This window comes from Pelodiscus sinensis, chromosome 2 (genome assembly GCF_052426305.1).
Source record: "Pelodiscus sinensis isolate ZL-2025 chromosome 2, ASM5242630v1, whole genome shotgun sequence".
Lineage (NCBI taxonomy): Eukaryota > Metazoa > Chordata > Testudines > Trionychidae > Pelodiscus > Pelodiscus sinensis.
The window spans coordinates 58,842,644-58,857,287 of record NC_143053.1 but is presented as its reverse complement, the minus strand read 5'-3'; the positions used below and the strand labels follow the sequence as shown (position 1 = coordinate 58,857,287).

At 41.0% G+C, this 14,644-nt stretch overlaps 1 protein-coding gene across 2 annotated transcripts in view; it reads left to right on the top strand.

The window, feature by feature from the left end:
- The window catches only part of PREX2 (phosphatidylinositol-3,4,5-trisphosphate dependent Rac exchange factor 2), a 266,625-nt gene that overhangs the window by 229,571 nt on the left and 22,410 nt on the right, over positions 1 to 14,644 (top strand). For both annotated transcript variants that reach the window (XM_075920573.2, XM_006131490.5), the window contains exons 36-37: positions 1,964 to 2,030; positions 5,438 to 5,628. In XM_075920573.2, coding sequence (XP_075776688.1) covers positions 1,964 to 2,030; positions 5,438 to 5,628 — 258 coding nt within the window. The remainder of the gene's footprint in view (positions 1 to 1,963; positions 2,031 to 5,437; positions 5,629 to 14,644) is intronic.

Genomic DNA, 14,644 nt, shown 5'->3' with positions numbered 1-14,644 from the left:
TCACAGCTCTGGTTGGCTGTGAATTGTCATTCGTGGCCAATGTGAGTGGCTGGAAGCATCATGGACTGGGACGATGCTTCCCACCACTTGCATTGGCCGCGAATGGTGATTCGCGGCCAACCAGAGCTGTGATCCTCTGATACCTGCAAAGGACTGGATTCCAGCTCATGGGCTAGAATTTGCCCATCCAGCTTCAGTTCAGTGTTTTCTATCTCACTGTAGCCCATCCTTAAGAGAAAACTGTGATCCCCTATTAAAACAACTATAAACACTTTTATCCAGTTCATGTTGCTTACAATTATTTCGTAATCTGTAGAAATGACTGAAATTTTCAAATTTTTGATTTTTTTTGACTCCCCCAATTTTTTTTCTTGAAAATGTTTGTGAAAATGTTCCTGTTTTTACAAGGGATAGTTATTTATTTGATTTTTTGTTTTTTTCTGTGAAGCAAAGGTAAAGCTGTTATAACAAATTTGCATTCATGTTATCCTAACCTTGTCTGCATAACATCTTGTTCAGAATTTGTTTCAGTACAAGTTCAAGAGTGGCTTTCCCTGCCACCAAATGAAGTCAGATATTCTATCAGATATGCTATGGATTTCTGTGCAACACATTGAGGAACAGCTGTATGAGCATCAGAGAATAATAGAACACTTTTAAATTGCTCCAGCCAAATCTAAAAGGAAACCAGCAGTAGCTCCCGATAGGGAGCCTTTAATACTAGTTTCATGACATTTGATAATGCCACATAGATGGCAAGCTGGTGAAAGTGTCTGATAAGTGATGCTACTCATACATTTTCTGGAAAAATAAAAATTCTCTCTGATCTATGAATGTGAGCAGGCAAATGATGAAGTGATGCTACCGCTGGATGTTTGTGATATGGTGAATTGCCACTAGGGAGTAAGGAAAGGCTCTTAAGTCAATGCTTAATAACAAGTTAGTTTTCTCTGAACCATTTGTACTGTGTTAGGGTCCTGCAGCAGATGCTTTGAGGGTGGGATAAATCAGAGACTTTCTTTCCTCTGGTACAAAAGGAGTGGGGTTAATCAGTTTTAGGACGGGGGAGGAAAAGAATCATTTGGCAGTTCCTGTGAACATGAACTGAGCATACTGTGTACCATATGGAACACCAGCCTTTGTCCTTTGACAGAACACATGTTGCATTTTTGTGTCCTACAGACACTTTCTATGCTATATTAATTGTTATGAGGTTGGCACTGGGTCTGTTAGTCTTTCTATCTCAGAGTGCATTTGGTTTTTATGTTGATAAACGATATTTGCATTCAGTTGCTTCTTTATACACTAAATCATTTTCATATAAGTGGGAGGAAATTGTGCAGAGGAGTAGATGAGTATCCTTTGCCATATATGTAAACATGGACACAGACATTGTTAGTTCCAGTCATCACCTTGCCCACTTTGCCTGTATGGTGTATCTTTCCCTCTGCTGTTTTTTTTAAGTTTCTTTTTATACTGCAGCTTTTCAGGGCACTGACAGCATCTTTCTGTATGTCTGTACTGTGCCTAGCATATTTGGTGTACTCCTCTAATATTATTAACTGTAATAACCCTATGCTAATACACAGACATGCAGTACATGAGAATCAAACACTGTATCAATGCAAAGGGTTTCAAAATCCTTTTTAAAATCTAGATAACATGAAGGCCAATTCCAGATTCAGTATTTGTAGTAATCTTGCAGTAAAACATGCTGCAGATACTCCGACACACAATTTATATTGAGATGCACACCATTCAGTGACCCATTGTACTGCAAATTGCCAAGAAAAAAACATGTTCATAATTTCTTTTAAAAAAAAGAGCATTAGTGGACCCTTGCTTCTCTCATGTCCTTAAGTCCAAAAACCCTTCATAAATCAAAGGATGTTTCAATTATATTTAATGTATATGTTAAAGAGCCTTTTAAACAATTAACAGTTTTGTTTGTTTGTTCTCTCAGGGCATTCTACCTGGACAGGACCAACCTCCCTCCAAATTCAACATCTAAAGCTGCTTATATAGATAAGGTAAACAATAATATTAAGTGTTTCATGAAACTCTGCATGTTACACATTATCCCAGTCCCTTTCTTTTGGTAATAAAGATGTAGCCATGTTAGTCTGGTCTTGCTGAAACAAAAGACAGGACTATGCAGCACTTTAGAGACTAACAAGATGGTTTATTAGGTCATCACCTAATTTCTTTTGGTGTGAGTCGAATTATTTTGAGCTACTTTTTCAGAGCTGTTATGGCTATTGCATTGGTTCTGCATTAGGTATAGTATGATGCAGCATTGCCTTCTTAGGAGGTATTACACTTTTGGAGATACAGCACGTGCTCACTTGTGAAGCTAACCTGTTTCCTCTGACTCTAGCAGAGACTAAAGGGCAGAACCATGGCCTGGTCTTCTCCTTATCCCTTGGGTGCTGCCAGAGGTGCATAGAAGTCAACAATCCACATACTCAGAAGAATGAACTAGATGCACTATCCCTTAAAAAATCCCTTCAGTATTTTCCTCACAAGGTTGCCCTTAGAATTTCCATCCTGTACCCTCTTCCCCCAAATTATTCCACTTCCATTTTAAGGGGAAAAGCCTCCTTTTGTGCCTGTAGCACTACTTAGCATGACATTCAGCTTTTGGAGATCTGACATCCATTTTACAGCTTACAGTTTTATATGAAAAATGATCTGTAGCCTTGTCTAAACTAGAAAATAGTACCAGCTGAATCCAATGCAAGCTAAATTGATATAAATAAATGTTAAATTCTGTTAAATGAGTCAATATAAGCAATTTGCATTGGTTTAACTAGATCAGTGGTTCTCAAATATTTTGGCTTGTGGACCACCTGGCTCCATGAAAACCTTTCCGCGGGCCATCAGTTGCTAATGGAAACTCACCGTTAATTACATAGTTATGCCTGAGCCATTTTGCTAGTGCTGCAGCTAGGGAGAATGGTTTAGTTTAAAGAGATTCAGTATTTTAACTTTCTCATGTTAGTTTATCAAACTTAATTTTAAATAAAGTAAAATATTGATTTATGTCCAATGCAAAAGGTTCCCATGTTTTCTATACTTAATGGCGGGGTGGGGAAGCTGTTTGTTTTGGGTCCAGGCCATTGACCCACAGAAAAATCAGTTGGGGACCACACAAGTGAGAAGCAAAAAAACTCCTCCAAAACTCCCCAATCCTCTCTGATGTGGCCCCCTCTCTCCTCTGGCACTGCAGCCCCACATGGTGAGAAGGGAGGTTCAGGGCTTCCCATAGGCTAGCTTTACTTTTTGGGGGTTCCAGAGTTAGTGGATTTTGTGGACCCCGTTAGGCCCTGGGGTGGGGACAAAAATGAGATGGTCAGTGTGTAGGACGGGGCTGTCAGCGAGTGGAATAGGGATGGGGGTATAGGATGGGGTAAGGGTGTGAGGTCTGGGTGGGAGGTAGAGTGCAGGACCAGGCTGGGACTAGGGTGTCTGGCCAGGAGGGAGGGTGCATGAGCAGACTGGGGGTAGGGTTCTTGGCCAGGAGGAGGGTGTCTGGCCAGGAGAGAAGTGCAGGAGTAATAGAGGGTGTAGGAGCAAGCTGGAGGTGCGGGGTCTCAGCAAGGGGAGAGAGGGGGATTGGGATATGGCGGTCTGGGCATGGGGTGGAGGGGTGCTTAACTGGCTTTGCTCCCCTGTTGCTCCCAAGCACTGGCTCCCACTGCTGCTATTGCCTCCTAGAATCATAGAATCATAGAACTGGAAGAGACCTCAGAAGGTCATCAAGTCCAGCCCCCTGCTCTAGGCAGGACCAATTCCAACTAAATCAACCCGGCCAGGGCTTTGTCAAGCCGAGACTTAAACACCTCTAGGGATGGAGACTCCACTACTTCCCTAGGTAACCTATTCCAGTGCTTCACCACCCTCCTAGTGAAATAGTTTTTCCTAATATCCAACCTGGACCTCTCCCACCACAACTTGAGACCAGTGCTCCTTGTTCTGCCATCTGTCACTACTGAGAACAGCCTCTCTCCATCCTCTTTGGAACCTCCCTTCAGGAAGTTGAAGGCTGCTATCAAATCCCCCCTCACTCTTCGCTTCTGCAGACTAAACAGACCCAAGTCCCTCAGCCTCTCCTCATAAGTCATATGCTCCAGCCCCCTAATCATTTTGGTTGCCCTCCTGATAGCACGTCACTGTGCTGGGGAGCTCAGCCTCTCTCTTCCTCCATGCAGTGGGGACCCAATGCAGCCACTCCCACCTCGTGGACATAGATCCATAGAAGAGGAGGGTTGGAAGAGACCCCGGAGGCCTTCTGGTCCCACCCACTGCTCCAAGCAGAACCAACTCCAAGTAAATCAGGCACTTGGCTGCTTCTCCTTCCCTTCCTCCTTTGGGCATTGCAGGCTCTGAGTGGCTAGAGGGGGACCTTTCCTAAAGGTCAGGCACGGCCCTAGCACTATGCTGAGCACACATAGCTGCAAAAGGCACACCCAGGGCATAGAGTTGGGCGTGTACTGCTGTCCTCAGAGTAACCCAGCTGGGGAAACCCCAGGGCCCTGTGGCTCCACTGGCATGCTGCTAGATCATGAAGTCTTTCTTTCTCTCTTTTTCTCTCCTTTCCAATCTGTATACCGTTAAACTCTATTTGCTTTTCAGTTTTGTTGCAAAGTTAATTGTTTTCTTTGTGGTTTATTCACCCCTAGTCTGATGCTTACTATTTGTTTAGTATGCTGTGTTGCTGTAACTATGTAGCAGTATTTGTACCAGGATATTGGAGAGACAAGGTACTTGAGTTAATATCTTTTATTAGACCATCTTTTGTTGTTGAGAGAGAGAAGAAAGCTTTTGAGCTTACTGAACTGAATAAGAGCTCTGTGTAAGCATGAACACTTGTTTCTCTCACCAGCAGAAGGTGGTTCAGTAAAACACATCACCTAACCCACCTAGTCTGTCTAATGTTCTTCCAGTAGTCAGTCAGGATTAGTGAATAGCCATTTGCATAAACATAAAACAATTTTCTCTTACCTGGATATTGATCTTGTAAGTGGCCATTCACCAGTCCCTTTGCATCTAACTTTGCATTTGTCCTTCACAGCATTATTCCTTCTTTGGAAATACTCCTGGAAGATGGTGATCTGACCATGGGTAGTCAGGTGGAGAAGGGTAACACAGTAGGCGGATGGGCCTTGGGAGTATACATTCATCAAAAATACCCATATACAGATTTTTAAAAAATGCTGTAAATATTGCCACAATACATTCAGTGCTTTGTGTGTACCCAGTCAGTTCTGTGCTTTGAAAGCAGTTGGACTCGGGGTTTGGCCCAGAGTGCTCACGTGTTCTAGTCTGAAGTCTTTAAATTCAGAAACAAGTTAATTGTCACCCTTCCAGAAGAGAACTTCACGTGGTTCTTGATGGCGAATATTGTCTAAATCTCTCTGTTCTTCTTTGCTTGCAGCTGATGCGGCCCCTTAATTCTTTGGATGAACTTTACCGATTGGTTGTGTCTTTTATCCGATCGAAGCGCACAGCGGCCTGTGCTTACACTGCTTGCAGTGCCTCTGGAGTTGGATTGCTGTCAGTTTCTTCAGAACTCTGTAGCAGACTTGGCGCTTGCCACATCATAATGTGTAACAGTGGCGTCCATCGGTATGACAATTTATCTATTTATCTTTGCTTTAGTCAGTCACTGTAGGCCAATTTGTAAAATAATTTTTATCCATGTTTTTCTGAGTATACTAGTATGTATCCAATGGACTCTTTAAAGAATTTTCATGGTGAAATTCTGGAAGATAAATCTGTGATTGAATTTTAGCTCATATAGTTTAAAATTCTCAGGGGGTAGCCGTATTAATCTGTACCTAAAAAAACTTAAAAAAATACCAGTAGTCGTGCAGCACCTTAGAGACTAAAAAAAAATGTAGCTAGTTCCATGAGCTTTCTTGGGCACAACCCACTTCTTCAGATGAATGGAGCAAGCAAATAAATAGCAAAAAGAGGGGATGGGGAGGGAAAGAGAAAGGAAAAAAATTGTGTTAATTAGAGTGCTCGTGCTGAATGAAGCGAATAGATTGGGCTATAAGTGCCCAATACTTCGCTTTTGATGTCGTTAGAGTGTTGAATATAGCGGCCCATGCAGTTCATGTCTTTGTTTAAACCTTGATTAAAAGTGTCAAATTTGCAAATGAAGGCAAGTTTCACAGCTTCTCTCTCCTGCTGGTTTTTTAAATTGCTTTGTAAGAGTATCTATTAATGAGTGCCCAGGCAAGTTGGATCTAAAAGTGAACGGCTACACTACAAGCTTTTTCCGGAAGAGGAAATGCAAATGGAATGCTCATTTTCTCATTTTCTCTTCCAATCCTTTCTGCGGAAGAGGTTTTTGTGCAAAAAAGTGCTGCATAGATGGCGCCTTTTTGCACAAAAACCTCTTCTGCAAAAAGGATTGGAAGAAAAAATGCAAATGAGAGTACAACATATGCAAATGAGTGCTCCATTTGCATTTCCTCTTCTGGAAAAAGCTTGGAGTGTAGCTATAGCCTTAATGTTTATTTTATGCACTGGAGGGAACCTTAGTAGCAGTGGATCTCAAAACCCAAAACTATGTATGCAGGCAGCACTGCAGGTCTGGTCCAGAATAACCAGTACTATATTCTGAGGTAATACTTGGCATGACCAATTTGATTACAGAAAATTATCTCAACCACTTGTCGTTTTGAATTTAATTGATTTGATATATACTGTTCTGTACTAAACTCGAAGTGGCCCTAACATGACTCTAAATAACCAATTTTATGAAATCTCAGTTGGGTAGCTGTGTTAGTCTATAACTTCAAAAACAATGAGTAGTCCCGTGGCACCTCAGGCTATGTCTACGCTACAAAAATGATTTGGAAAAAGAAACGTAAACTGTGTATCTTTTTCCGATTTACTTCCGAAAGAGGCTTTTCCAAAATTTGTCCCATCTACATGGGGCCAAATTTTTGAATAAACCCCTCTTTTGGAACATCCATTCTTCATCATAAAATGAGGTTTACAGGGATGCTGACAAAATGCGTCCGTTTTTCTGACATTTTTTACAGAAAAGCAGATGTGTTCCTTGGATGCGGCAGAGATTTTCTGGGATACCTCTGTACTAAACTCTGAGTGACCCTAACATGACTCTAAATAACCAATTTTATGAAATTGGACGTACCCTTAGAGACTAACGAAAATATATAGAATAATGAGCTTTAGTGGGTAAAACTCACTTCATCATATGAATTGGAGTGGAAATAACAGAAACCAAAAGATATATAACAGTAGCAGAAGTACCTGTCAATTGTAGGACATGTGTTAATGAGGCTAATTAAATGGGCTGGCTGTGTCCCTGTACCAATCCAGGGCAGCGGGTGGCCATGCTGACTCACTATACTGACAGCCACCCCTAGAATCTGACAGCCACCCCTAGAATCATTTTGGGGTGGCCACAGCCTGCGGTCAGGGTGGGCTGCAATAGACCCAAAATCTATGGCAGTCTGACTGGCCACGACCTTGGGTCTGGGTGGGGTGGCAAATATACACAATGTATATAATAGTCTAATTGGCCACAGCCCTGGATCAGGGCGGGGTGGCAAATATACACCAAGTCTATAATAGTCTGATTGCTCAGGCCTGGTTGCAGGCTGAGTCGAGGGTTGGCTCTCCTAGCTCGGTGGAGAAACAACAAGCGCAAGGGGTTTTCCCCCACAGGGGGAACCTGCCACCCCAAGTGAGGAGGTGACGGGGGGATACAGGCCCGCCCACTCCACTGTGTCCTGGCTCAGGGCCCTAGTAGTGGCAGTGCAGGCAGCCACTTCGTCAGCGGGGATCCACTGATTGGGTCGGTGGGTCAGCAGGAATCCCAGCTGCAACGCGCTGTCCACCCAACCTCCATCTTGTCAACTGATTGGACATTGGCTTTCCCTGGGCCGCTTCCTAAGACCAATGCAGTCGTGGGCCCCGAGCTGGGTGCTCGCTTCAGTCCACTTGGCCATGCCTCAGTGCTGGGGGGGATTCGGTGAGGCTTTGGTCTGTCCCCAGGGTCAGGCAGCGGTCCCGGGAGCTCTGTCCTACAATTGACAGGTACTTCTGCTACTGTTATACTGCTGGGGTGCTGGCTGTCAGCCCTCCCTTCTGGGAGGCCGGGGAGAGCATCTTGCCTGCTCACTTGCTGAACTCTAACTGAGCTCTCCAGCTCTGTTCTTATAATCCCAACCACGCCCTTCCATTCCTGTGGGAGGGGCTAGGTGTCTCAGGCTCCGCCCACTAGGGGTTCTTATGGAAGACTACCCCTTCCGGGTCAGTGGGTGGCCATGCTGATTCACTACAGTCCCATACGTAGCTTTAGATGTGGAAATGCAGATGTTAATAACAGGAGAAATTATCTTTGTTAATGAGCTAACCAGTTAATGTATTTGTTTGGGTCCAGAGTAAGGGTGCCAAATCTGTAGATAAATTCCAGTTCTGCAGACTCTCTCTCTAATTGGTCAGTGAAATTCCTTTGTAGAAGAATGGCTACTTTTAAATGCATGATTGAGTGTCTAGGCAGTTAAAATGTTCCCCTACAGGATTATGTGTATTACCATTTCTGATATCTGACAAATCAGATGTTTTAAGTAATGTCCATCTTTGTAAAACGAACTTCAGAAAAACAGTATATTGCGAGTCCAAAACAGAATAGCAGGCATGGGAAGCTGGAAAAGGTCTGCAAGATATCAGAGAATAAACTAATATGTGCATGTTATGAAACAAAGTTGCCATTTTTATCAGCTCAGATCTGATGGAGAACTTTTGTGTCTGCATTCTTGGCAAAATAGTGTTATGTGATTGAAGTATGCTGTACTGTATTTTAGAAAGACAAGGAAGTAAGGTAATATCTTTTATTGGATCGCTTTCTGTTGGTGAAATACAAGCTTTCAAGCTAAACAGAACTTTTCTTGAGGTCCTTCTGCAGGTCTGCCTCTGCAATACTCTGTTTTAGGTAGTTACACAAGATGATATTTTAGCCACCAAAGCAGGATGGTTCTGTTTATCCTTCCTTTAGCATATGGAAACACTATAAATGCTGGATCAGCATGACATTTTCAGAAGGCTATAAAGCCCTGATGCTTTACTCTGGTTATTTATCCAGATTTAACATTTGTACAAGTGAGAAGTTTTTGATGATTTAGAGAATCCATTTTTTGCAAGCTAAACTCCTTCTAAATCTCCTGGTCAATAAGAGGAAATATAAGCAGTATTGCTTTCTTTCTGTTCTCTTCATTGTTCCAATGAGGAGCAGCATCTTTTGCCTTGATTTTTCCTTTAAAATGTTACTGGGAAAGAGAATGTCATCCTTAGAACGAACGGGGATTTCAAATAGCTCAGCCTTGCCCAAGACATGCTATATTAGAAGAGTGGTACTTAAAATATGACCGACCGGAAGAATTGAAAGTGCATGAATTACATAGGCTGCCCTATTCACAGGAATATTAGATACCTGTCTCCTCAAGAATTATGGGTTTGTGTGCATTTGCTTTATTTATAGCTAAAGATCCAAAGAATTCATAAGTAGAAGAGAGAGAGAGTTCTATTTGGGCATATTTCTCTTTCTGGTGCTTATTAGAGATGGGCATAGAACTATGAATATTGTTTGAATAGTTAATTTATTCACTGTAACTGGATTTGTGAGAGTCTTGAGAATGTTCTACACAGCAAAAGTATTTATTAGCAGAAATATTTGGAAAATGGTGATTTTTAAGTGGCTGTTATACAGAAAAAGAAATTTGAATTAGTGAAAGTGAATATTTTGTCAAAAATCTGTTTGCGATTTTTTTTTTGAATTATGATCAGTCGGGACAGAAACAAACTATATGAGCCACATGTCCAATCAAAGCAGCCTGAATATTTAATAAACAGAATAAACAACTAGTGCCCAATTTATAGATCATAAATTACTCAGAATTGGGAATATAAATTGAAATAATGGGGATATGTTTGATAAAATCATAAGCTCGACATCCCTGAACAGAAGAACAGTTCTTTAAATAAATTATACACTGTGAATTATTTACTCTGCAGTTGTGCCCATTCATATGCATAAACTATAAAATGTTTCATTACGTACAGCAGCCTAAATAAAAGGTTAGGAATCAGACATGCTGTTTTTTATAGACTATTTTAAGAGCAGTGAGGTAGAGTTAAATGGATTACATAGAGGATTCCATTGGGATGTTAAAAGATTTATCAGGGCAAGCTGTCTTTATAAAATAAAGGGCCAAAACATTTAACCACCAAAACATCTGTATGTAGCTCTACAGTTCCTCAGTGCAGCACCATTTGATCTTTTGCAAAAGGCTTCATTATTTTACTGAACTATTAACACTGCCTTTCTGGCAACCATATGTTCAGGAGGAAGAACAAGAGAAAACTTAGCATAATCAATTAGAGATCTTTTAATATAGGTTTACAAAGACAAATGTAGCAAACTACAACAGATTTTATACCCAAGGTTTTGGGATTGTTTTTTAGGTACAAATCTTTAAAATTTAAGAAAAAACACTGCATTTACTGCATGAGAAGGCAATTTTGACCAATTATTTAAAGAGAACTTAATCTTAAAGTTAGAAATTGTAGTGCAGTTGGAGTTGGAGTGGGTTGTCATTCTCTGAAGTCTAAGTTGTATGAGAGAATGTGAATCATGAGTATGTTTGTCCTTCAGATTTTTTTCTGGGAGATGGGAGCTAAGAAATTTCAGCTCACATCCTACTTTCTCTAGCCTATTCATGATGTGTTTTCTGTGCTTCCCCTCTCCGAACTCCAGTGCTGAATACAACCAGCCCAACTTCCCCAGCCTCCCCTGTGCCCAGAGTTCTGGTCTCTGGCATGCTGAAATTGCACGCCAGCCTCACTCATGACCAGACAGAAAGCCTCCTGCTGTCCAGGTTGATAACTGCTTTGGCACTGCTTTATCTTCCCTACCACCATGGATATAGGCTCGAAGTCTGTTCCTGGAATTCCTGCCACCAACCCTTTTTATATTTGCTGCTTGGTGCAAGACAGGGATTGAAATGGTAGCAGAGGAAGATGGTCCGGAGCACAAAGACAAGCTTCTGAAGGAGAGGTTCCCTAAAGAGGGATGGAGGACGGGACTAGGTCCACTGAGCAATGCTGATCTAACTCTTCCTTGAAATCCTTTAGTCCTAGATTTGCTGTAATAGTTAAGGAGGCAAAAAAGAAGTGGTGTTTTGCCCCAGTTCTGGTAGCATGAGATTTAATCTTAACAAGCAATTGTACAGGAGATCTCTATTTCTAAAACTGATCATTTAAACACATGGAGTTCTGTATTCCCTTTTCTAATAAAGTATTCTATAGCACAGTTTATAGGCTAGCCTTCAGAGAAACATTTTCATTGCCTTGGTTCTCTTACTAGGAGAAAGATGAACAATATGAGAGTAGCAGAATCTAGTTCGTTTTTACGCATGTCTGCATAACTTTAGTTCCTGGAACTTTTTTTCACTTGGTATCCAAAGTTAGATCCTTAATAGAATTGGACCTAAGTCACAGTCTAGGAGTGTGTATCCGAGTTCAGGATGCTCTGCTGATCATCTCTACTTTTAGGAGAATGGGATCTGAACAAACCATTAAACTCATCTCTGCCAGAATTTAGTGTCTTGGATTGTATTTGATAAAATAAAAATATGAATCTTCCCACATTTCTCTAACTTTGCTGACTGACTACTAGATTAGAGCATGCATTCTTAACATGGAGGTCCTGAACTGAGCTCAGAGGGGAGGATCACGCTGTCCTTCACTTCCTGTTCAGTGGAAGGTGAGAGAGATCAGATCCCACCTAGATGGGAAGGAAGTTCTAACAGGGTCTCAGAATGGAAAATGGCATCCCACTATGGAAGAGGATGAAAACCGCTGGACTACAGAATTTGGCTGTATTGGCAGTATCATTTGTAACCTCTTCAATATCAGCAATGTTTTGATTTCTAATTTCTCTGTGATCCAACTTAAATTGCTTTTTACATTATACAAGGCTAAGACAGCTTGAAAGAGTTCTCATTTTCATTCCAGTATCAAAGATAATATTGGGGATTTTGAATGGCTGGTGATTATTTTGCTTTGATTTTTGTTAGTCAGTTGATATTAGAGGTAGAAATACTGTATCTATTCTAGACAGAAATCTTTTTCAAGTATATTTCAATCAGCTGAATGAGAACCAGAGAGCAATAAGCACCTTTAACCTTCACTGTCCTTTGTGGCATATGTCTATATAACCACCCCATAAATTATCATAAAAAGAACCTGTTGTGCTGATTCAACATCGGGACGTGAAATGAATGTGATTCTAAGGAATCAGATTTTTATGTTTTATTTTGCCTTTTTCCATCATAACTAGATATGGTCTATTACATTTTTCTTCGTTTAGTTAAGAGATTGAAATTCTACCTGGCAATTAACTAGTGTCCAGTAAATGATACTGGGTTTTCTTTGCCTGTATTCATTTAATTTGAAGTTGTAATCAGTCTGTACAAATATAGATGATCAAAAGCACTTTTGAATATTGAATCATTATGCCAGTTCCTGCTCCTGAGGGAAGAGACAGACTATGCTGCCCAGACCCTAGCTCTTTCCATGCCAAAATGAAATTAGGTGCAGCAGCTGCAGAACTCAATTTCGAGACTAGTAGAAATACAAAGTAAAATGAATTATTAAAAATATTCAGATAATGCAGTTTTGGGGTTTCTGTTTTCTGGTTGATAGAAAGGAGACTGTGTCCTTTACAACCTTTATGAATCCTCTGGAGATACCTCATTTCTTTGTTATTTTTTCTGTATTTTGTCTTCCCTCTTTAAAGCATCTAGTTGCTGCTGCTTCAAGCCATGGGATTTAGGCTAGCAGCTGTTCTGCTCTGTGATGATACAGGTTCTGCCAAAGGTTTACTGTGCTCCTGAAGCCTGTCTAGCTCACAAAGGTCCAGAGAGCACACTCCTGCTGTGGGTAACAAACCCAGATCTCCAATACAGCAACATAGGATTACTGAACTACATTTCTGTTGATCTCAGCTCAAATCTCCTTTATAATTTCATTTTAGAAGTTTGACTACAGAAATTTTCTTCTGAAATCAATGAAACTGTGCTGCAAAGATCTCATCTTGGGACCTAGTTCTGCAACTCTTACTCTCATTGAACCATTTGACCATGTAGGATGAAAAAGAATTAAGCTGAACAATTTGCACTCTTTTAAGACATGAAATGAACTAAATTGCAGTTTCCTAACAGCTTGATTTGATCTGCTCGTGTAGCCAAGAACTTAAAAATGTAACTCTGTCCAACTCATTTGAAGAATATGCTGTTCAGACAAAATATGTTTGTTCTTAAATTATCCAGACACCATTCTTAAGACTGAGCAGACAAGAAGCATGAGACAATTCAAACATTTAAAAATTACATTATTTATTTTTTGACAAGTCCAACTTCTTGGCATACAAAAAGTATTCAGTGTGAGGTCTTCTATAACTAGCTCTCCCCTGCAAAATTGTTAACCACTAACATTTTAGTCAAGGTAGAATTATGGGATATCTATAATGTTTCTAAAAGCATGTGTAGTGTCTTTGAAAAAAGGCAAAAATAGGCAGATGAAGAGTCCAGGATACCCATTCTGGTTTTATTTTATTTTTTTTCTGTAAATAGTGTCTCTGGTATGGAAGGATGCACTCGTTCCTGTTAAAACTATGGAAAAGGGCAGCATTATCTTCAGCATGTTTTACTGCTCACAAAAATAGGTTCATTTTGAATGTAATATTACTCCTTTCCCATGGCTTGGCTCAAGCCTCCTCCTTTGTGCTTGTTAATCAGAGTGGCTTGTTCCTGCTCCTGGCATGGGATGAAGTCTGGGTTTTTTTATTTTGTGCCTGGTGCCTCCATCCAAAGTGTCTCCAATCTATGCCTGGGAAACAAAGGTGCCATCTCTTGGGAAATTCACAAAGACTATAACCCAGTATACAAAAAACATACTACATTATGACAAGTTCCAGCCCATGAAATGCTACCATCTGAATGAACACTCTAACATGGAGGACTTTACTGGGGACAGAAAACAAATTCTGTAAGAAAGAAAAAGGTTAAGATTAATTAAAACACTAAGATAGAGTATCAATAACATAACAAATCATTTGCAGCACCTCCCTCCACTCATGACTGTACTCAGCCCCTCAGCTCCTTCATTAGCAACTTCCTAGACAGATAAGAGGCTGAGGATGAGTCCTGCAATAAGTGCTGGAGCGCTGTGAAAAATGATCGTCTTAAACAGAAAGGAGTTCCCTTACAGTGTGTTCATTGCTGAGAGGGGCAGGGTCCTCTCTTGGCTTCCTAATTTGATGTCTCGTGAAAGGGTTGGCTGGCTGTAGTTAGTTGGTACTGGGTTGCTTCGCTGGCCACCTGGTTGCTGGTCTCCACAGGACTGGCACTTACTGATCATGTTCTAAATCCCACAATAGATCGGAGTCTCCCTTTGTGCAGAAGTGGGGGTTGAAATAGAGACTCCCTGACCCCAGCTGTGCTGCCCCTGTCTCAGCTAAATTGAGGCCACTTGTCACCTCCAACTGTGGGACCAACCAGCCGTGGCTTTTCTTTGGTCCAGCACTATATAATTCACTCAT